The 23,060-nt window shown below is 43.1% G+C and overlaps 1 protein-coding gene across 2 annotated transcripts in view; it reads left to right on the forward strand.

Annotated features, from left to right (window-relative positions):
* The window catches only part of LOC306975708 (protein jagged-2-like), a 90,252-nt gene extending 72,233 nt beyond the window's left edge, over positions 1-18,019 (forward strand). For both annotated transcript variants that reach the window (XM_079573378.1, XM_079573379.1), the window contains 10 exons: positions 1,365-1,478; positions 1,555-1,671; positions 4,012-4,039; positions 6,751-6,836; positions 8,327-8,440; positions 9,609-9,724; positions 10,981-11,235; positions 11,341-11,472; positions 15,081-15,240; positions 17,514-18,019. In XM_079573378.1, the coding sequence (XP_079429504.1) occupies positions 1,365-1,478; positions 1,555-1,671; positions 4,012-4,039; positions 6,751-6,836; positions 8,327-8,440; positions 9,609-9,724; positions 10,981-11,235; positions 11,341-11,472; positions 15,081-15,240; positions 17,514-17,977 (1,586 nt within the window). In that variant the 3' untranslated portion in view covers positions 17,978-18,019. The remainder of the gene's footprint in view (positions 1-1,364; positions 1,479-1,554; positions 1,672-4,011; positions 4,040-6,750; positions 6,837-8,326; positions 8,441-9,608; positions 9,725-10,980; positions 11,236-11,340; positions 11,473-15,080; positions 15,241-17,513) is intronic.
* Positions 18,020-23,060: the final 5,041 nt, after the last annotated feature.

Consider the following 23,060-nt stretch of genomic DNA (forward strand, 5'->3'; position numbering starts at 1 on the left):
ACACCAGTGTGCAATTCTAATAAATGTCTGCTGCTCATTCAGAAAGTCGTTGCATGCAGGACAATCTCAGTGAAGGCTGTGCCAACAGGCTATGTACAGTGTGTATGGATATTTTTTAAACAATTTAGGATACAGTTTATATAAAACAGAATAATTGTAATTTTTATGAATGTAATTTCAAGTTGCATTGGCCTGTCCTGGACAGAAAGTCTCACCAGCTGTTCCAACCTCAGAATGGCAGATAGGCTTATTTCAATGGGAGAGGCTCATGTGAGGTGGACATACTTTGACTTCATGGCTCACAGTGAGGCCTTAAGCCGAGAAAGTACTGACATGTTATACATTTACTGAATCCTCAGAGTCTAGAGAGTTACCCAGTATCAAACATTTGTCTCTGTGATGTTCCTTGAAGAAATAGTGTTAAACATAGTAAAACTGTTTTTGTGAAAATGGTGAAAACATGTCCTCAGGTTTGAGTTTGAGGAGCTATGGTTACCACGGTAATAGTCACAATGTAGTACATTTGGGCTCAAATAAAACACAAAATTGTCTTCTTTACAATGATACCAAATACAATGGTGTAAATCAGTATCTAATGGGCTGGAAATGGCCTCAACCAAAATATGGACCAGTGTCAAAAGCAACTTTTGTGACTTAGGTGGTTCACTTCAACAGATGAAAACTATGATAAAGCTGTAACTCTGAAAAGGCTATCGTCCAAAAATATAAACCTCAGACATGGACCTACTTAAAAATCAACGATAGCCTTTGCCACCTTTTCGGAACCGATATGCCAGATTGTGGGGTTTGGCCCATGGACTAAAGAGTCCATAGAGAGTTTGGGGCTGATGGAACCATTTATGTTTTCACAGAGATGACAAGAATTATGAACTGTGGGAAAGTTCCAGGCACATTAACATATTTTGCTTGATCTGAAGACCACTTTTCATTTGAAATAAAAGTATATGCACACATGCAAATGATGTTACAACCAACATCAGTCTCCTCATACACAAAATGGTTTGATTGAGCAAAACCAATGTGATTTTTGGATTCAGCTTCATCAAAATGGTCCTAAATCAGGTCACAAAACTTGACACCAAATTCGTTGTTAGCTTCCTCAATGTTAGCTTCCCTTGACTCAACTTTCTCCAGTTTTGTCGCCCAATTTAAGATATTGAAAGGCCGGTGCAAACACTACGATGACAATTTTAAACATTTAGAGATGCCATCTGCAGAGAAAGCCTCGTCACCTCCAGTTTTCAAACCTGCTTTTGTGACGGTGGTTAATAGGTTGTTCAGAACAAGAGGCTTCAAACATGTTGCACAAACTGAACTCCGTTTCCCATGATGCTGTGCTGCAGGTGAGAGCCAGTGCGACCCTGAGACCTGCAGTAACGGCGGCACATGCACGGACCACGGAGACTCGTTCCTCTGCAGCTGCGCCGCGGGCTGGGGAGGCGCCACCTGCAACACCGGTACCACATTTATCATTAGCACAGGAGAGGACGAACACCCAGAGATTCATCTTCATCTCTGCGCTTTTTGTTTCAGCGAGGAACAGCTCCTGTGACGCCGCCCCCTGTCTGAACGGAGGGACGTGTGTGGGCGGGGCAGACAGATTCAAATGCATCTGTAAAGAGGGATGGGAGGGGCCCACCTGCACTCAGGGTAAGACCACGCCCACCGATCACTTCATAACAACGTATCTCACTGTCCGGGATGTTTTCTTGAACTATTGGTTGATTTATGCAACACATCGCTGATCCTTATTGGGAAAATAGCGAGAGAGGAAGCACTGCAGAGTCCTGAGATCGCACTCAGAGTCACGTATAGCCAACTCCCTTCCATCTTAATCAAGAAATGTCCAGCAGCATCGATTTATTGGACTTTGTTTACCTACCATAGATTTCGTTAGATTCTACTAAGTGTTATACTCTGAGCCACCCCAACCTACAGCAGGAGTGCCCAAACATTTTATCTCTGAGGGCCAAAATGAAAAAGTACCTGTGAGTCTTGGGCCAAACACGGCGTTGTCAAGCACGAGCCACATTTACCGGAAATTATTAAGTAACTTTATTTTATTTACTTTTTATTTTTTTGATAGCCTACATTTGCATTTGATGCTATCTATGCAAATAACATGCTATGTTAAAACAAATGGCAACTATGGCAGAAGCCTAGTTTTAGTAGAACAAAATCAACAATTGCAGCAATAAAGTACAAAATATAAAGAATAAAAACACCTGTATCTACAGCACCTACAGTGACTTTACCTTATTCGTAAATGTCAAGTCGATTAAGTGTCAGTTCAGCATCAATTCTATTATAAGTCAGTTTTAACATGTACTGTTGATGACGTCAACAGCCTTTGCAAAAAAAGTTTGAAAACTGTGAAAGTTGATGCTACAATGCTCTGTGATTGATAAATACCAAGACACCGCAACAGTGTTTCCTTAACTTTGCGAAAGGAGTGAAACAGCGCCCCCAATTTGACGCCGGTGGCCAAAAAATGAACTGCATCCATATTTGCCATTGAGAATGAATGGGAGAGTTATATTGACCACACGCAGCGCAAAAGTAGAGGAGTCAGAGGAGTGGAGATGTTTGTAAAGAAAAAAATTCAAACAAACACCATGAGATTTTGTGTTTCTATTAAAGGGGTCGATCTCTGGAATGCCTGTACAGAGGATCTCAAATTATGTCCCTCTCTCTTCCACCTAAAGAGAACGTATAAAAGTATTATACTTGAAAAATACCTTAATTCTGTTTACTAGTCTGTTTAAGACTATCAACTTACTTTAAAAAAAAAAAAAAAAAAAATATATATATATGTTATGAAGAAGTATACTTAACTGAACTGAAGTATAGGTCACTCTCTGGCGGGCCAACAGAATTGTTTTGGTGCCCCACATTGGGCACCCCTGACCTACAGGGGCTGCCGAAAGTATTTAGTTGCATGTTCTGTTTAAAATAAAGCTAAAATGCTTTCAGAATCAAACCTCTTGCAAAATATCATTGTAAAATGATCTGAAAATATCCAATGCTAAGAGTTGGCAGACCTCTTACTAGAAAACACTTACATTAGTAAGTGTTAATGTGGCACTAACTCTAACTTCAAAACCTGCTCTGGTTCTGGTGCCATTACATTTTATGCCTTTTTTATATACTATACTATACTAAAATATTTGTCAGGTAGAACCAGGAAACAGAACATTCATGTTTGGAAGATCTGCAATTTTACAATATCGGTTTCAAGAAATGTGTGATTAATTTGGGAGAAAATTGGGAAAACGAGATAAAATTGGCGCAAAAATCAGCGAAAAAAATGGGAGAATGGATTAAACTAAAAAAAAAGAAATTGGACAAAATAATAGGGAAAAAAGTGAATGCGTAAGACTGTGAGCGCCTTATTAGCAATAACATTTTGACCGTCAGGAAATAAAACTAGCATTATTTCACGTTCAAGGCATGAAACGAAACTTGTTCATTGGAAACCTCATTCTAAGATGGTCCAAATCTCCTGCAAATCAACATAAATTATCTTAATTAAAGTCATTTTCTCATCAAAGTCTGTTATTTTCCGTGCGTGCACCTTTTGTTTCACTCTCTCCATAAAAATACTTGGCCTCACATCACTGAACCGATAAGGCAGATCAAATACAGATATCACACAGATATAAATTAGAGTCCATTATTGTCCCGGGGCGGCCATATTGAAGCTCCCTGTGTAAATGAAAGGCTCCGGTCTCTGTAATCACACACACTTACCGCAGACACTGTCATTATCAGAACTGCTCCCATCGCTCTGGAGATGGATCCTTTTATTCCCGACGATCTGTCATTACAATAAATCGTGTCCGGGGCGAGCTCTGCGTCTCCCCAGGGGCGAAGGAATGTGGAGCTCGCTTTTATTGAGACGTAAATGAAATCATATCGACGCTCAAGTGCATTGCAATTATCGTTGTTTAAACTGAGGCTGAACTGCAGATGTTTGTTTTTCTTTTGCAGATGTCGATGACTGCAACCCACAGCCATGGTGAGTCAACGTATTCACTTATTCACTTTGGGCAGGTGTTCCAACAGATTTTGAGTCGTAATGTCTTTAACAGTGATCTCCTCAGACCTCAGAGACTGGAGTCACCTCCGGTCACGGCGATGTCTTCGAGACGTCACCTGGAGATAAGACGAGTCTCCAGGTCGTCTCGGTGAAAACAAACAATTTCAGCACAGACCATATGGAGACTTGACAATGTCTACATGGTCTCTAAGGGGTCTCCGCGGTCTCAACTCAAGCAGCTGTGGCAATGTTGCAAACACTATTGTTGTCCTCAACCTGTGAGATGTTTTTATCTAAATCCTGTTTAGATGTTTGGTTTTTTGTACCCAGGAAAGTCCCACTGAGATCAAGAATCTCTTTTTCAGGGCAGTCCTGGTCCCAGGTGGGAACCTATTAGTACATGTTTTTTGGCGGCACGGTAGTGCAGTGGTTATCGCTCGTGCTTCACAGCTAGAAGGTCTGGGTTTGATTCCCACCAGGGATGGGGTCTTTCTGTGTGGAGTTTGCATGTTCTCCCCGTGTCTGCGTAGGTTTCCTCCGGGTACACTGGTTTCCCCTACCACTAAAAACATGTACAATAGGCCAGGATGAATGTGAGTGTGTTTGAGAGTGCGCATGGGGGACGACAGATGGAAATTAGCCCAAGGCAACAATCCGGTGTGGCTTGTTTACATGCATGAGACCCATGTATGTTTGTTAACATGCACTGTCCCGACCAAATAAACCAGTAAATTAAAAAATAAAAGTGGTAGGGGAAACCGGAATACCTGGAGGAAACCTGCAGAACATAGAGAACATGCAAACCCCACACAGAAAGGCCCCGTCCAGGTGGGAATCGAACCTGGGACCTTCGAGATGTGAAGAACGAGCACTGTGCCGCCCGTTGTACGAGTTTACCGAGAAAAAATCCTAGTTTGTGAAACAAACAATGATTCTGATTCTCATGTTCCTGCGATGTCTCCAAGACTTGTCCGATACCAAGGACATCAGAAAGAGTTGTATGGAGTCTCTTTGAGATCTCCTTGGTATCTGTAAGGTCTCGGAGACATTGCAGGAACATCACAGAAACGTCTCACAGGTTGAGGACAACAAATAGTATCAACAATACAACTGCTTGAGACCGCGTAGACCTGTCGGAGACCATGCGGAGACTCAGCTGAAATCAAACTAGTTTGTTTTCACCAAGACTACCTGGTAGGGCTGCTCGATTATTGAAAAAATAATAATCACGACTATTTTTGTCATAATTGAAATCACGATTATTCAAACGATTATTTGTTGCTTTTAAAAAAAAGGATTTATTTTATTTACATATTTATTAATTTTAAAAAAAAACTATGCTGAATATTTTCTATACAAGTACAAATGATTTCAAGTTCGATTCCCTCCATTAAGAAGAGGTCTCTGTTTCACACCTGCCCCCTGCTGGCCAGCCCTCACACCTGCGCAAGTAAACTGAGCAGCGCGGCCTGATGACATCATCACATAGCGCTGTTTGTTTCTATGTCAGCATGAGCCATGGCATGTGAAATGTGAAAGGAAAATAATCACAGCGCCATGAAATAATGCAAGTCTGCTTTGCAAAAAAAAAATTGAAAAAAATTAGATAAATGAAAAAAAATAAAAAATAAAAATGTATTTAAAAAAAAGAAAATGACATTTTTTTTAAAATTATCCTAATTTTGTAATTGTTTAGTGCAATAATCGAAATTGTAATCGAAATTGTAATCGAATTTCGATTAATTGCACAGCCCTACTGCCTGGAGACTCGCCTTATGTCCAGGGGATGTCTCAGAGACATCTCCGTGACCAGCGGCAACTCGAGTCTCCAACTAGTCTCCAGGCCGGTGGGACTTGCTCTTCCACTAGTTTTCTCTCTTAACATCTCAGTTTTAATCTCAGGGTTAAAAAAAAGGACAACATCGCGCCATATCGTTTCCCACGCTTCTCCTTCACAAATACTGACATGTTTGGTATCCACTTGTAGGACGAAAGGCAATCCAAATAATGTAATTGCCTTTGTGGGAGACAGCCTGATTTATTGAGTTTTCAACTGCAAATAACAAGGCGAAATTTGAACTTTTACAGATTTTTCCACTTATGAATACTCTATACTTATTCAAATAAACTCCCCGCCTCCAAATAAAGTTGCCCGTTGTAGTAAATCTTCGTACATGTTGTAGTAAGTGTCTTCTCTTGGTCGTTCTGAGCACATCCCCGGCTTGATCGCGCCATCACTGACAACATGTTGGCCTGGTTTTCCACATCCCTCTAAATCATTGTAGATCTGACATCCCTCCAACACTTCCCTGGCTCCTTCACAGAACCCCATTGTTCTTGAAGATCCCACGCACATCGAGTCCTGCTGTAGACCTGGTTCAGTTCAGTCAGATCCACGTTTGACAGACTCTTAACAGACCTGTCACTGTCTCTAGTTTAAACATGACGATTTGGAAACGCGCTCAAACCGCATTGTTTTGAGGTAAAGTTCGCACGGATCTGATGTCGAAATCTGGTTCGGGAGTTTATAGATCTGTTAAGAAGTGATTCAGTGTTTTTCAGCCAAAACATGAGAACGAAACTCGCGAAAAGGCCGCTCTGAGTGTTGGGACATGTCTCTGTTTGTGGAATCGTCTTGAATTCCAGGGAAGTGTTTGATGAAATGTCTGGATGTCTTTGTCTCCTCGCAGCTATAACGGCGGACACTGCGTGGACGGAGTGAACTGGTTTCGCTGCGAATGCGCCCCTGGATTCGCCGGACCGGACTGTCGCATCAGTAAGTCGGCGCCAGGGAAAAGACGGATCAGGATTTACTGTTGGGTGAACTCGTGGACTTTGAGTTGGCATGTTCTCCCCCTGTCAGGTTTCCTCTGGTTTCCCCCACCACTGTAAACATGTACAATAAGCCAGAATGAAGGAGAGTGGGGAGGCTGATGGTACAGATTGGCAACCTCGCTTCCGTCAATCTACCCCAATGGGCGGCTGTGGCTTCAATAGTTGCTTACCACCACCGAGTATGAATGAATGAATAATGACGACGGTTCATCACCAAGTTTCTCAAAGAGCGAAAGGCTTGAAAAGTAGAATTCAAGCGGAAGCCATTATTATTAGGAGTTGCAGATCAGAAGATGAGTGGGTTGTCTCGTTGTGTCCTTGGGCAAGACACTTCACCCTCCTTGCCTCCAGTGTCTGCGTACACTGGTGTATGAATGAGAGAGTGAGTGAGTGAATTGTTCCTTGAGTGCAGGTAGAAAAGTGGTATATAAACATGACCATTATTCGTAGTATTATTAGAAACATGGCTGATGATTGAATGAACAGACTGGGTTTCCTTGGAGTATTAAAAGGGCTAGACGCAAGTTAGCCATTTCATACTCACTACTGCCACCTCAGGTCAAATGTGTAACTGCACCTTCTATACTAAGCTCGTGCATGACGGCACTTCAGACCCGAAGTAACACCGTTTTTAGTGACAGTGCAGAATTTTAGAGGCAGTTGTGGTGAACAGGTCTGAGCTCATTCTACACATTAGGACATTGTTGGAACATAGGGAGAGGAAAATACTTAATTTTATTATTTGTAAACTCCGTTTAGTCCCTTTAAAAATCATTAAAGGTTAACTCAATTAAGAATAAATGAAAGTCATTAAATTGTGCCAAAATTAAAGCCTTAAATCGCATTAAAAAGCCTTCAATAAGATTGAAATTGCCGTTAAATTTTATTTTACAGGGAAAAAATTGGTTCATAAATTGATGACACAAAACCATTGAGCTCAACATACACAATTTCTTTCTGTTTTTTGTGTTTGTAGCTTTATACATATTGGGGCTCATTTACCAATGGTTTGCTTATGTGGTTTGTACTCACAAAGCAGTCTGTCATTTACATACCACCAATAGCTCAGTATATGCAATTTTCCAGCTTGCACTGCTATTTATATTGCCTGTCTTGATAAATGACACTCATAGTATTTTGTCATTAAAATTGCATTAAAAAAGAATTAAATGTGACCTGTTTAAACCTTGACAGAACAAATGCACCAAAACTGCAGATTATTTTAATGTAAGGTCAAAGTAATATTTTCGTTTGGGCCATGACTTGTTATTTTCCACTTCTACGTGCCTGGGACCTTCTTCTATCCCATATTAACAAACTTCTTCTCCTGTTGTTGGTTTGGAAGGAGATGGAGCTGTTCCTCAGACTCCTGTGTGATTTTTAGTCATTGTTCAGGTTTTTGTACTCAGTGTTGAATTGTGTCGCTCTCAGACATCGACGAGTGCCAGTCGTCCCCCTGCGACCCCGGCTCCACCTGTGTGGACCAGATCAACGGGTTCAGGTGTGTGTGCGCCCCGGGACACGCCGGACCCCGCTGCCAGGACTGTGAGTACCTTTATATACGAGACAAACGGAAAAAAAACTGCCGTGTGCCATGTTGGGGCTTTTAGTTTTCTCCCGTCACATCTTAGTTTTTGTGTCAGACTAATACCAAGGCTAAAACTGGGACTAAAGCCGGGTGTACACTGTGTGATTTTGGCATCTGTGACGAATGATCACTCGTCACGGGGAAAATCTTCGGAAGTAGCTCAAAATCGCAAGTCATAGGTCGTACAGTGAGACCGGAACAGAACATCAGGCAGAGTCTGATATTTTGGAACGCGAGTCGCAGAGTGAGCCTCCTCTCGCTGCAGAGAGGATCTCTGTCAGTGTCATAAGCAACAGAGGCCGACTCCACATTTTACTGGACTTTCCCTGCACTTTTCCTCAGAAACAAACCCTGCTAGCATGAGGTGCAGCTCACGATTTTACAATCCCCACGTCATGCAATGCGACATCGGAAAATCTTACAAGACAAAACAAATCGCACAGTGAACACCAGGCATAAAACAAGACTCAACCGAGGCTGAAACCAGTGCTATTTTCACCAGTGAAGACAACAATGATATCATTTTGTTGACGCACCTTTTTTAATGACGATAACGTAACCATGATGAGCTAAAAACACTAAAACATGACGTTTATGAGATGTTGTTAATGAGACGAGACAAAAATGGGAGAAAGTGGTTTGTTGATGAACGAATGTGCAAACAGCGCTGTCGATAAAAAAAAACTTGAAGCGATGATCAGAGAACGAGGACACATTTGGCATTTGTGCCTGTTGTGGAGTAATCTGTCAACAGTGATATAAAGCCAAGAGATTATTATCATTCCTTATTGAAAGCTTAGTACAGCCTGTCAACCGTCATCCCAATTTCCAATACTTATCAAAATGATTTTTTTGAAATACTGAATTACTTTTTTATAATAAAACTGACTAAAGCTTGACTAAAACCTTTCGAGTTTTCGTCTGACTAAAATGAGACTAAAACTAAAAGCATTTTCGTCCAAAAGACTAAGGCTAAAAGTAAAACTAGAAGGGCTGCCAAAAGCAACACTGGCTCAAACTGGGATTAAACCAAATGTGATGAGATAATGTGACAATGATTGAATTAAACATTAAACGGATTTGAGGCCTGATTTGTTTCCCCCCTGCTCCCCCCCCTCTCTGCAGTCGTCGGTGTGGGTCTGCCCTGTGTTGGCGCTGGACGGCAGGTGTCTCACGGCGAGCGCTGGACCGAGGAGTGTAACAGCTGTCAGTGCTCGGACGGACGCGTGCGCTGCTCCAAGGTCAGACTCTCTCATTCTCAGGGAACGGCTATTTATGGACCAACAATGGTCAGCACACTGTGGAAGAACAACAGTCAACAATGGTCCTCACACTGTGGAAGAACAACAGTCGACAATGGTCCTCACACTGTGGAAGAACTTCTCAAGAACTTCTGAGATCTGTTTCAACCTCTGCCTCTGCTGTGGGGGCTTTTATTTAGATACAAGATAATGTGCTCAATTATATTTACGAAAGTAATGTTTTATATGTGGAGTAAAGTGAAACTAACCCGGATTTAAGTCAGGACTAAACCACGACTAAAACGACACTAAGCCAAGGCTACAACTGGACTAAACCAAGGATAAAACTGGGACTAAAACAGGACGAAACCAAGACTAAAACATGACTAAACCAAGACTTGAACATGATTGAAGCAAGGCTATAACTGGGACTAAAACATGACTAAAGCTCGGATAAGCCAAGACTAACACTGGACTAAACTAAGACTTAACCATGACTAACACAAGGCTACAACTGGGGCTAAACCAAGACTTAAACATGACATTTCCAAGGCTACAAATGGGACTAAAGCTGGACTAAACCAAGGCTATAACTGGGACCAAAACTGAACTAAACCAAGGCTACAACTGGAACCAAAACTAGACTAAACCAAGGCTACAACAGACTGAAACTGGACTAAACCAAGGCTACAACAGACTGAAACTGGACTAAACCAAGGCTACAACTGGGACCAAAACTAGACTAAACCCAGGCTACAACTGGGACCAAAACTGGACTAAACCAAGGCTACAACAGACTGAAACTAGACTAAACCAAGGCTACAACAGACTGAAACTGGACTAAACCAAGGCTACAACAGACTGAAACTGGACTAAACCAAGACTACAACTGGGACCAAAACTAGACTAAACCTAGGCTACAACTGGGACCAAAACTGGACTAAACCGAGGCTACACCTGGGACCAAAACTGGACCAAACCAAGGCTACAACTGGAACTGAAACTACACTAAACCAAGGCTACAGCTGGGACCAAAACTAGACTAAAACATATCTACAACTGGACTAAATCAAGGATGAAACTGGGACTAAAACTGGACTAAACCAAGGCTACAACTGGACTAAATCAAGGATGAAACTGGGACAAAAACTGGACTAAACCAATCTAAAACCATGGCTATCAGGGAACAACTCCAAACTAAACTAAGTCTAAAGAAGAATTCAACATTAAAACAGCGCTCTCTCTCTCTTCTTCAGGTGTTCTGCGGTCTGCGCCCGTGCCTCCTCGCGTCCTCTTCCAGCTCGGACGGCGCCCCCCTGTGTCCCTCCGGAGCGGATTGTGTGGATGAGGCCTCTCTCTCCTGTTTCTCTCCCCCCTGTGGCCGCTGGGGCGTCTGCTCCGGCCCAGACCCCGCCTCGCCCCCGCTCACCCAGTGCCGGCCCAACTCCGGGTTCCTGGACGACAACTGCGCTCGCATCACGCTCGTCTTCAACCGGGACAAAGTGCCGCAGGTACATTACGAACATTTCCTCCAAACTGCCTGTTCAGTATAGTTTGCCTTATCTATTTTAATCGCCAAGCTTGTAACGTAAATGTAATCCTTGTGTCGATCCCAGGGCACGACGGTGGAGGCGATCTGCTCCGAGCTCAGGTTCCTGCCCGTGACTCAGTCTTTGGCGGAAAACCGGACTCTGCTGATCCTCTGTGAGCCGTCCACCACCAACGCCCGTGCCGTGGAGGTCGCCATGGTAACTCACTTTTAGGATTGTCCCTGTCACGTCGAGATTAACTTTATTCCTCAGAGTGAGACATTGTTTTCGGGGCTATTCACCCTTGCTGCAGCCAACACTCTGCACGTCAACAATCCAAAGAAAGAAAATCAAAACATCCGAAATAAATATCACATGAATAAAAGAGCATCATGACACTAACAGGTTTAAAAGCCGAGCAGGGTGATAATAGAGTACCACCCGCCTCGATTCAGAAGCCTGAACGTTCTCCATGAAAGGTAATAGTTTGAACTTTGAGTGCAGAGCCTGTGAAGGGTCATTCAGAATCCTGTTAGCCAGATGTGAAGAGGCCTGTTTATAGATGCTCTGCAGGCAACGGCAGGCCTGTGCTCACTGCAATGTGGACCAGTCACTGCTAGACTCTACATAGAAGATGAGCATAATGTCTTTGTTCACTTTTTGAGTAAACGTTTGTTGTTATGGCCGCCACCTTGGAGACCTCTCGCTCGTGGGTCAAGCTATTCGTCTCTGCTGATTAAAGCCAAAGATGCTACAATCCAAAATAGCAAAATGCCGATACTTCAAAGGAACAGGCCACTGTTATTCCACACTGAGATGTTCTTACCTGAGCGTACCTGGCTGGTCTGTGTGCCCATGAAAGAGTGTGGTAGCTTGGAGCGTGGGAGCTATAGGAATATGCTGGCAGAGGCCAAATGCTGCCATCTTTGGTCGTTTTACGTGACTGAGGGCACAAAGACCAGACAGGTACGAATCAACTTGTCTAAGCTCAGGTAAGAACATATCTCAGTATGTAAAAATGATGGCCTGTTCCTTAAAGCCACACCGTGTAGAATTTTACCCAGAAAAATAAAATTGAAATACAAGCATTTATTTTATGACAGATATTTTCATCACAGAAAAAAACCTCATAAATGCACAAACAAACATTTATGAGGCTCACCCCTGCTAAGATATGACTGGAAACTTTACTGGGAGTGGGTACGTCTCCAGCTCGTCTCCATGGAGATGTGACGAAAGGCAGTAGATTTTGAGATTTAAACAGGTTAGTTTCTCATCCAAGTCCACTCTTTTATTACACACTGCAGCAACAGCATTGTCTGTGTCATTAGGAGCATGTTTTGTTTTGCTACAACAGCATAGTCCAAAATGTTACGCAGTGTACCTTTAAAGGGCCTGCTCTGCCGCCTGGCACAACAAAAGCGTCGCTCAAGATGAAGTGAATGGTGCTTTCGGCGGGACTCGCCTGAGGGCATCGCTGAGGCATCATCCAACAGTGAGTTAAACACTGTCCATGTCCCCAATATAAATCGATCAGTCCTGCTTTAGTGCCAGAATTAAAGAACGCGGGGCAAACTCCACGGATAGAACGCAGAATTAATGGCATTAATGGTGCATCAATGACGTGCAGGTCGAGAAATGCGACATTGCAAAAGATCAGTTACGTATCGGATTTAGGAGCTCATATCCAAGCGGCCTGTGTTGTTCAGATACAGGTCGCACGGGGCAAAACAAACTCATTTGGGTCACATATGCCTGCCGCCTGAATGTAGCCTAAGAAACTGAAACCTTGTGCCTGGCAAGTTGCTAACACGACCCAAAAACCACAGCTAACGTTCGTCATCTCGTCAAACAGACGCTGAATCCAAATGAGCATCTACTTCTAAAGCCGTAACTGTTTCATCAACTCGCGCTGAATTCATGCCTCAAAATCACTCCCAGATTACTTTTTCTCGTTTCACTTGATTAGTTCCACCGGGAGCCGAGAAACACAGAGGGGTTTTGAGCCACATCTGGGCCACATGCTCCCGTCTCCGTCTCTCCCTAAACCCTCTCCGCTGCCCACTCCATTCAGATCAGGGAGCGTCGCTCGAACGCCGCTCCCGCTCGGATCGTTTCATGTTGCGCTTCCCCGTCCTCGCGGCTCGCTTCGCGCTCAGGGCCGCCCCTCTTTGGTGCAGAGAGCCGCTTCTCGGGGCTGTAATCCTTTAATGCGTGGATCACATCTCATTGAGCCCGTGTTTGAGGTGGTTTTAGAGACAGAAACACAGGAAGAGGAGTGGCGCTTCAGCCTCCCACTCGCTCCGGCACAAAGAGCGGCGTGTATTTAGTGTCATTCTCCAACAGGGAGTGGAGGGAGAGAGGGGAGGGGAGGGGAGGGGGGGACCATTTCTACGAAGGGTTTTACACTTCACACAAACAATCAGATTTGTAACAGTATTGCACATCTGCGTTTGACCATCATTCTATAGGAGCAGCTGGATACATCTGTACTGTAGGTTCATGATCAGTAATACTGAGCTGAAAGATTGTCAAGGCAAGTTTAACATCAAAATAAATGTTCATTAATTTACAGTAAAAAGCAAGAGTGCAGATAAAATACTTTCAATGTCAAATTTACAGGTAAAAAGAACTGTTTTCAGCCTGGATTTGCCCGTCTCACATCCTCATGAAGACTGTATTGCTAAACCAAGAAAAGACAGGCAAAGCTGTTTTATATTCTATTCTCTGACTGACAGGAAGCCAGTGCAGAGACCGGAGCACTGGACTAATATGGTCGTATGTCCTGGTTCTGGATGTTCGGCGGCTCTAACAGCGAGCAGCCGTCTAAACCAGTGTTTCCCAACCAGGGGGTACTCGAGGACCTAGCAGGGGGTACTTGGAACTATTTCAGATTGAAAAACAGGGTAAAATGTAACATAATTTGTATAGGAAAAGCTATATTTTTCAGTAAAATGTGTTGCGTTGGGAGAATTTTACGGTTTATTTTGACTGCAACATTGTCCTTTTTCTTACAAATACCACTTTTAAGTAATTACTTTCTAAAAAACGCTTCAACACCCTTGAGGTAGGGGGTACACGGTTGACCACTGAAAGGCCAAAAGGGTACAAAAGAACAAAAAAACGTTGGGAACCACTGGTCTAACCTGCTGGAGACAAACGCATGGATAAGTCTCTCTAAGTCTGGTTTTGACTCTATTCCTCTGATCTTAGCCATGCTTTTCAGGAGGTAAAAAGCCGCAGATATTTTTGATTTGATGTGGCTGTCTAAGTTCATCTTTTGTCTTACCAGCGTACACCAGAACATAGCGCACCGTGGCACGCCGTGTTCCCACCCTGGGGCTCGTCTCAAACCGTGCTGCATTTTAATTATTTATCCCTCATAAAACACGACACATAGCCCAGGGCAACAAAAGAGAGAAAACAATCATGGCTTTTTTTTAGCAGGTTAATACCAAGTTGACGACGGACAGGAGTCTCTCTGTTCAGACTGAAGTTCTGACGATGGTGTCGAAACGGTCGAAAGGATGACTGTTTTCCCCCATGTTTGAATTCAGCAGATTCGAATTGTAGCGCGAGGTCGCCTTAGTGCCCGTAATAAAAGTCATAAACCCCTCTCATGGGGCGGCAACGCTGCAGTAAAATGCTCTAGACCATCTTTGTGAGCCCTCACTTCATGTTTTATATGCACACATTTCACCACAGGCTTTGAGGCTCCTCCTGCACGGGGCCCTGGGTTAAACAAGAACCCTTTCCCCTCCCAGAGCACTGATGGGAGTGCGACTGCATCTGCTTTATCTGAACATGTGTTTTGTTTTCTCCTCCAGTCGTTTGAGGCGGACGGCCGGTCTGCAGAGTCGGAGCGCACTCAGATCCACCGAGCCTCCACCTCCATCATCTCCTCGCTCTCCCGACGACACAACAGCTCCATCCTGCTCTCGGTGCTGGAGGTCAAAGTGGACCGGGTCGTGCAGCACCCAGGCATCGGTGAGTGACCGACCAGACAAGCAGAGGAGAGGGCATGACTGACTGTAGGGGGGGGGGGGAACCCGGACAATACATGGGTCACAACAACAATGACCTCACATCGTACTGCAATAATTGATATATGATATTTCACAATTTTTAAAGAATCCTTTTTGAACTACATGCTCCATATTTTTGTTTCAAGTGATCTCTTGTTACACCCATGGATGGCAAATTAAGCGTGGACAAATTACAGCCTCCTTCTTCCTGAAGCCCCAAGGAAATGGCTTCAGGCTCCAGAGGTTCTTTGCTATTGACTTTCCATTGAACCTTTTTTGTCTCTTTGTGTTTTATTGAACCCAGGCTTGTCATTCTGACCTCCATGTGTGTGTCTTAACACTCACATCATCAGGCTGTTTTTTCTTTTTAATATTCACCCTATTCTAAATAATGGAGCTGGCTCCCAAACCCAGCCAAATTGCGAGCATGAGCTTCAGTTAGCTTACCCTGAAAGCCGCTCTCACTTAGTTCATTCTTAATCAATTAATCTCATAAAGAAACAGGACACCCTTTTTTCATACTGAGATATGTTCTTACCTGAGCTTAGACGAGTTGATCCGTACCTGTCTGGTCTTTACGCATGCCCATGGAAGAGCTTGGTCGCTTCTAACTTCACCCCGTTTGGAGCCATAAGAATATGCTGGGAGAGGCCAAATGCTAACAACATCTTTGGTCTTTTTGCATGACTGAGGGCAGACAGTTCTTTCATACTGTGATATGTTCTTACCTGAGCTTAGACGAGTTGATACGTACCTGTCTGGTCTTTGTGCCCGTGGAAGAGCAGGGTAGCTTCACCCCCGTTTGGAGCTATTGGAATACGATGGGAGAGGCCAAATGCTAACAACATCTTTGGTCGTTTTGCGTGACTGCGCGCACGCACAAAGACCAGACAGGTACGCATCAACTCGTCTAAGCTCAGGCAAGAACATATCTCAGTATGTGAAAACGGTGGCCTGTTCCTTTAACCGAGCACATTTTCTCCAGTTTGACTTTACCCAAATCTAAAAGCTTCTTGAAAAAAATGGCAACAAACAACAAAAACGGACCAATAAAGCACTAAAAATACGAGGAAGGAAACGTCTTAGATCAGCTTTGAAGGTCTTCGCTTTCAAATGAAGCGTTTACACTGGCCTATGCTTTTAGATTTGGGTACAACTGAACTGGGCTCGGTTCAGATGGGAGTAATGAGGTTAATCTACTCTACAAAATGGACCTTTGATCCTCTGGAGTCAGTGGCATCACTTCATTGACATTTACATTCACAAGAATCCACAGTCCTGTTTCCAAAAGGTTTACCACAAGTTAGTCAGAACCTTTAACGATAATTTGTGGGACAATGTTTGGTCCGAGACTTTAGAATTGTTGTGCTGCCCCCTACTGTCCTGATTATATTCTTGATCAGCCCTTTTAACGGGCAGTGTTAATTTCGTCAACGAAAATATTTAGTCTTAATTTTAGTCAAAGTGTTATTTTTGACGACTAAAATTGGACTAAAACTAAATTAAAAGTTTTTCATGGGACTAAAACTATGACTAAAATGTCCAGATATTTTAGTCGACTAAATTGAGACTAAATAAAAATGAAAAGGAGAGACTAAAATCATCCAAACTTCTATTGACAGACTGAAAGAGCCTCAGATCATGTAAATTCTCTGCCAAAGGATCAGCTCTGAGCTTTGTTCATTTAGGAGAAGCTCCATGAAGCAGAGGAACAAGATTAAACATGATTATAATGAATATTATAAATGCAAAGTCGACTAAATTCGTCTTAAATTTAGTTGACTAAATTTACTTGCAATTTTAGTCGACTAAAACTAGACTAAAATGGAAGATTTTTTTTTTTACTAAAACTAGACTAAAATCGAATTACGTTTTCGTCAAAAGACTAAGACTAAAACTAAATTAAAATATGTTTAATTAACAATCAAAATTAACACTGTTAACGTGTCCTCATTTTTATTTGCTGTCTCGATGCAGTGTTTCTATTTAAGCCTATGGAGAGTCCAGCATATCTCTAGAAAATAAATCAATACTTACCAACTAAAATTACCCCCGATGAGCAAGTTTCGTGTGGATATTCTTGACTCTGGAAGCACTGCAGCCTCATTAATATACTGTAGATAGTCTCATCAAAAGTATCGGTATCGTGCTGTAAAATATCGCGATACATCAGCGAGTTGATATATTGGGCCACCTCAGACTGACGCTGCTAACCTCTGACCCCTCCCTCCTCAGACTACCTGATGCCGCTGCTGATCGCCGTCTTCTGCCTCCTGTGGCTCTTCTGCATCGTGGTGTGCGTGTGGTGGACGCGCAAGCGCAAGAAAGAGCGCGAGCGAAGCGCCGCCGCCGCCGCCCGGCCCGACGACGCCACCGTCAACAACCAGCTGCGGTGCCACGGCGCGCCCAAGGACAACCGCGACAAGGACCAGCAGTACGAGTGCCGGAAGCTGATGGCGCCGCCCGCCGAGAGGACGTGCGACGGCGCCGAGGCGGACGAGGAGGAGGAGGGGCTGGGGGAGGGCCGCGGGGGGGAGGGGAGCGAGCTCAGCCGGGGAAACAGGGGGAGCTTGGTGTGCACCAATCAGAGCGCGGCGGTCAGGGCGCCGCACAGGACAAAGTACAGCCCCAAAGACAATCGCTGCAAAAACCTGAACGCGGCGCGGCTCAGCGAGGACGTCAAGGACCACTACGTATGAGATCCAACGCCTTTCAGACGACTTTTCAGAACCGGAGCGAGAGGTTGGGCAAAGATTGGAAATGATTTTGGAGCCTTCCCGGACGCACACCTGGATGTCTTTTCCGATAAATCACTGCTTTTGGATCTCGACTTCCACGGCGTCCACGGTTTTCGCTGGATCAGGATTCCTGTGGACGGTTCGGACTCCAAGGACTTCTCTGGATCTGGAGTTTCGTTGAGTCCAGACTTTTCGCCGGCAGCTGTTTCCCCGACGAGGTTTTGGAGCGTTTCGTTTCTGGCCTTGATCCAAAGCTGAACTGGGCCTTTTCTCCTCCACGACTTTTATTTAAGAGAAAAAGAGTTTATTTGCAGTTTTTAGACATCGCGGAATCTACTTGATCATGATGTTTACGTTCATGATGTCACAGCTTTAAGGTCCTTTTATTGTTCACAGACGATTTGAGTGAGGTCTGAATGTGTTTGTCAGTCGATGATGTGCAGATGGAGGGAAGTCGACAGGAGCATCAGCTCGTCAAATAATTCATCATTTTCATGTCTGGAAATATTAAATGACACGCTGGAAGGCATGAAGTGTCAAAGTGATCACTGAAAACTACACATTTATGAATCATTGTATTTGATTAATATATTACAAATAGGGCTGGGCCACAGATCATAGATGCGATTTAAATTACACTCCAGCTGATTTAGACGACAGTCGGGGGCAGATGGAGCTAATGCTTAGCTACACTCAGCATGAAAACATATTATAACATCATACAAGCGGATTTGCAGATTCATAAACAATGAAATCAAATCAATGAATGAAGCTTCTCTACTGCTCGAACAGATCATCTTTGTGAGGAAAGGGCTCAGGCTTTGTGCCTTGGACATTGGCTGTAGATGGACTTAGTGAGGGTGTCTTCCTCCATAGCGCTCTGCACGGGCTAACTGAAGCTCAGTCATGCTAGCAGTTTGACTGTTTTTAGGAGCCGTTATTAGGGTAGTCTATGCAGACTGCTACCTCTGCAACCCGGCTCCGGGTAAAGCGGAAGAGAACAGGGTGAAAGTGTTGCACATGTTGAGAGAATAAGTCTGTTCAATAATGACTTAAAGATGCAAAAGAATTTTTAATAGAAAGTGAAATGGTGCAGCGCTTAGCGCTCATGCTTCACAGCTAGAAGGTCCCAGGTTCGATTCCCACCTGGACGAGGGCTTTCTGTGTGGAGTTTGCAGGTTCTCCCCGTGTCTGCGTAGCTTTCCTCTGGGTACTCCAGTTGCTCCAGTAAAAACATGTACAATAGGCCAGGATGAATGAATGTGCGTTTGAGAGTGCGAGTGTGGGACAATGGATGGAAATTAGCCCATGGCGACAATCCGCCGTGGCGTGTTTACATGCATGTATCCATGTCTGTTCATTAACATGCACTGGGACAGTGCGTGGTATCTACTTACCAAATAAACAAACACATTACAGCAAGAAACTTCCAGATCCTGTCTCGATTTCCTTTTAGCCTTCTTGCAGCTAATAGCATTGCTACGTGAAAAGCTGTCACATAGCCTACTAACTTTCCTTAGCATAGCGCTAACAACAACGCGACAAAGAAAACCACAATGAAATGTGGTTAAAGGCCATTTGTGACCTTTGTGCACTGGTTAGAGCAGGACTTGGACCGCGGACCTTTTGGTTATAGGACGACTGCTCTAACATGTGATGCTCCTGTCTCCTCCTCCAGCCCTTTGCTCTGTTTCTGTCCACGATACTGGACACGATCTCATCCTTTCTGCTTTCAAAGTGCCTCGGTCCAGCCATTTCAAAGGGAGCTGCTGTTTTCCTGCGGCGGTAGAGACTTTTGTGCCTGTACATTTGTGTAAATATAAAAAGACTGTGTATATTTGAGTAACTTATGTGACGTTTGTACCATAGACTTTTGAGTTCAGTGTTTTATACGATGTCATTCCGTTTTTCAGAAGTGACCTGTGCTTTTTTTTTTTTTTACAGAATCAGACTGTTATTTTTCTGACAGTGTTTCAATGGTTTGAACATTTCCAGAGTCCATAAAGTTTCACACTAGAATCACATCAAGCCTTTGTTTTTATTTGACAAAAATTTAACAAGAGTGAGAGAGAGAGTGTTTGCGAGGCCAATGGTTGATGGTTCCTCTGGCACAGATTTATATTACAGTGCTATTAGATTGTTATCTAGTCCCTCCAGGATTTCATAGGCATTTTTGCTTAAATGCCTCATTTCTCAGGCCATTTTCCCAAAAGAAAAGAACATTTATTATTCTTCAAACAATATATTTTTTACATCAAAATCAAACTTGTCTTTGCTTTTTACATGAGTTTTAACCAAAGAGACTTTGGGGAATAAGAAAAGACTTAGTAAATGCATTATTTTACATTGTTCTTTATAAAAAAGACAGAACCATGTGGGCCTCCCCTCCCCCCGTCCTCAGCTGTGGACTGTGGGAGGAGCAGGTGCCGACTCCACACAAATCTGGTAAAATAGAGCCCTGAATGAAAATCCGAACACACCAAAGGATGAATGTCTGTTATTTTGCTCATTAACACTGAGCTTCAGCTCTGGTACAACAGAACAGTGACTCCTAAAGTTCGCGCCGTAAAAAAAGGACCAACTCCACACACGAACGCCACCGCATCACGCGTGGCAGTTGCAGCTTTTGGAAAAGTTGCAATACTGCGATTGCAACATCCCAAAATCCTTGAGGGACTGGCTAATGACTGTTAAAGACATTTACTTTATTTTTTTTGGAAGATCATATGAAGTTTACAAAATATATCATTGATTCTCACTGTCATTCAGTGTGAGACAGCAACAAACTGAACTTGTGACTTCGGGTCAATGTAGGAAATGTTAAAATTAAATCTCCTTTGCTTTGGTTGTTCCTTCAAACACCTGTCCACACCACTTCCTGCACCATCTACTGTACAGATAGTTCATGTTCATCAAGACTTCACAGTCTCACAGAAAAATCGTGCGAACAGGTGGGGCCTCAACACACATCCTTGTGGAGCACCTGTGTTGAAGTTTCTATACACATGCACCAAAAAGCTCACACTAATATTTGGTTTTAACGCCTTTAATCAGCTTCTGAAATGTCCAAAGATCCAGAGGTGTATTCATTTTTCATCTTGTATTGATGGGCGAGTGTGACCACTGCACACAAATTTTCTCCAGCACATCCCAAAGAATGTTCCCTGAACCACTCTCCCAATGTGAGCCCATTGAATCCTGGCATTGTCATCCTGGAATATGCCAGTGAAATCAGGGAAGAAGAAATTGAATGATGAAATAACCTGGTCTTTCAGGATGTTCAGGTTTTTGGCTGATCTCAGTCTTTAAGGCACACAGTCCAGGAGGACACTTTTGTCAGGCAGTGTAGATCATGATAGTCGAGCAAATGTTTTTTTTTTTTACCCAATTAGAACCTTGTTTGTTTATGACTGTATTGGATTTTTACTGTTTCTATTTTGTCTAACCCAGAGGTCAAAGAGCCCAGACCACATTAACCTTTCCTCGTCCACATTTAGACCTGGTTTAGTCCTGGCTTGGGCCTGTTAGCAGGACAGTGTGGTGTTTAGGCCCTGATGACAGCTCAGAAAAGCCCAGTCTCCATGCCCCAGCGGCAGCCAATGGATTACGAATCCTAACATCTCAAATACATGATCTCCGCTGCTGATGGATCGTGTGGAGAGCGCTGTGGTTATTCAGAACACGGTGTTTGGCATTTACAACTTTAGACTTATGTCATTCTGTGTATGGGGCTAACAGGCCTCTGACAACGGTCACAATGTCAAAGAAATACGTGGTTTGATATTACAAGGTCGGGCTGGTAATAGGCAGGAGCAGTGTAGTAGTGTATCTCCAGTACTCCAGTATTCCCAAGTCGTAAGTCCTCATTGTGGTGAAGGAATGAAAAGTGAGCCTGTGCTTCCACCATTGTTTTACTTCCTTAAAAAATGCTATGAAGATAAATCCATTTCTGTTCAAAGGTGTTCCTGAAGTTACTAAATTACTACTTAATTTACAAATCAAGCACTGGCTCGTCTCTGGGCGTCCGTCTTCACTGTAAAAGCGAGAGGGTAAATCAGGCTTCATAAATCGATGCTACATTCATGTTTTTCACGGACGATGGTGCCAACCAGTGTTAATTTTGTCGACATAACATATTTAGTCTTAATTTTAGTCTGAGTTATATTTTTGCAGACTAATGTTGGACTAAAACTAAATTAAAAATTGTTCATGACACTAAAACTATGACTAGAATGTCCAGATATTTTAGTCGACTAAAATTAGACTGAATAAAAATGAATGACTTCTATTGGCAGTCTGAAAGATCATGTAAATTCACTGCTTGAGGAACAGCTCGGAGCTTTGTTCATGTGTGAGAAGCTCCATGAAGAAGAGGAACAAGATTAAATATGATTGTAATGAATATTATAAATACTAAATCTGTCTTAAAGGAGCTATACCTGATTGTACAAAGAAACAGGGTGAATCAAATTTCAAATTGCTATTTTCTGGTGCAAACTCTCAAACTTTCCTAATGCATTTACAACATCAAAATTAAATTAATTAATTAAACCAGGTTTCACAACTTTCAGGAGGAAAACTGTCACTTCACTCTATAAAATGCCTACTAGCCTGACATTTTATGACCGTTTAAAAGGCTTTGAAACCAGTGTTTTTTGGATAAATGTCTGCTTTTACCGTATACTAAAGGACAAAACAAATTTGATTCCAATAACAGAAAATAAAACTCAATTTACTTGCAATTTTAGTCGACTAAAACTGAAGATAAAAACTGAAGATATTTTTTAAAATTAAATTAAAATATGCTGCCAAAATAAACACTGACGCCAACAGACTTTTTCACATGCAAATATCATTCATCCAGATACATTGTAAATATTTTTGCTTGTATAAACCAGAACACCCGGAGGAAAACCTACACATTCAGGGGGAGAACATTCAAACTCCACGCAGGAAGACCTTGTCCACCAGGGACCTGCACGACTCTGTAAATACTGCACTCTCCATTTTTCTACACAAGTGAAGCAAACCTATCGAGCCTCGA

This window comes from Gobius niger, assembly GCF_951799975.1.
Source record: "Gobius niger genome assembly, chromosome: 16".
Taxonomy (NCBI): domain Eukaryota; kingdom Metazoa; phylum Chordata; class Actinopteri; order Gobiiformes; family Gobiidae; genus Gobius; species Gobius niger.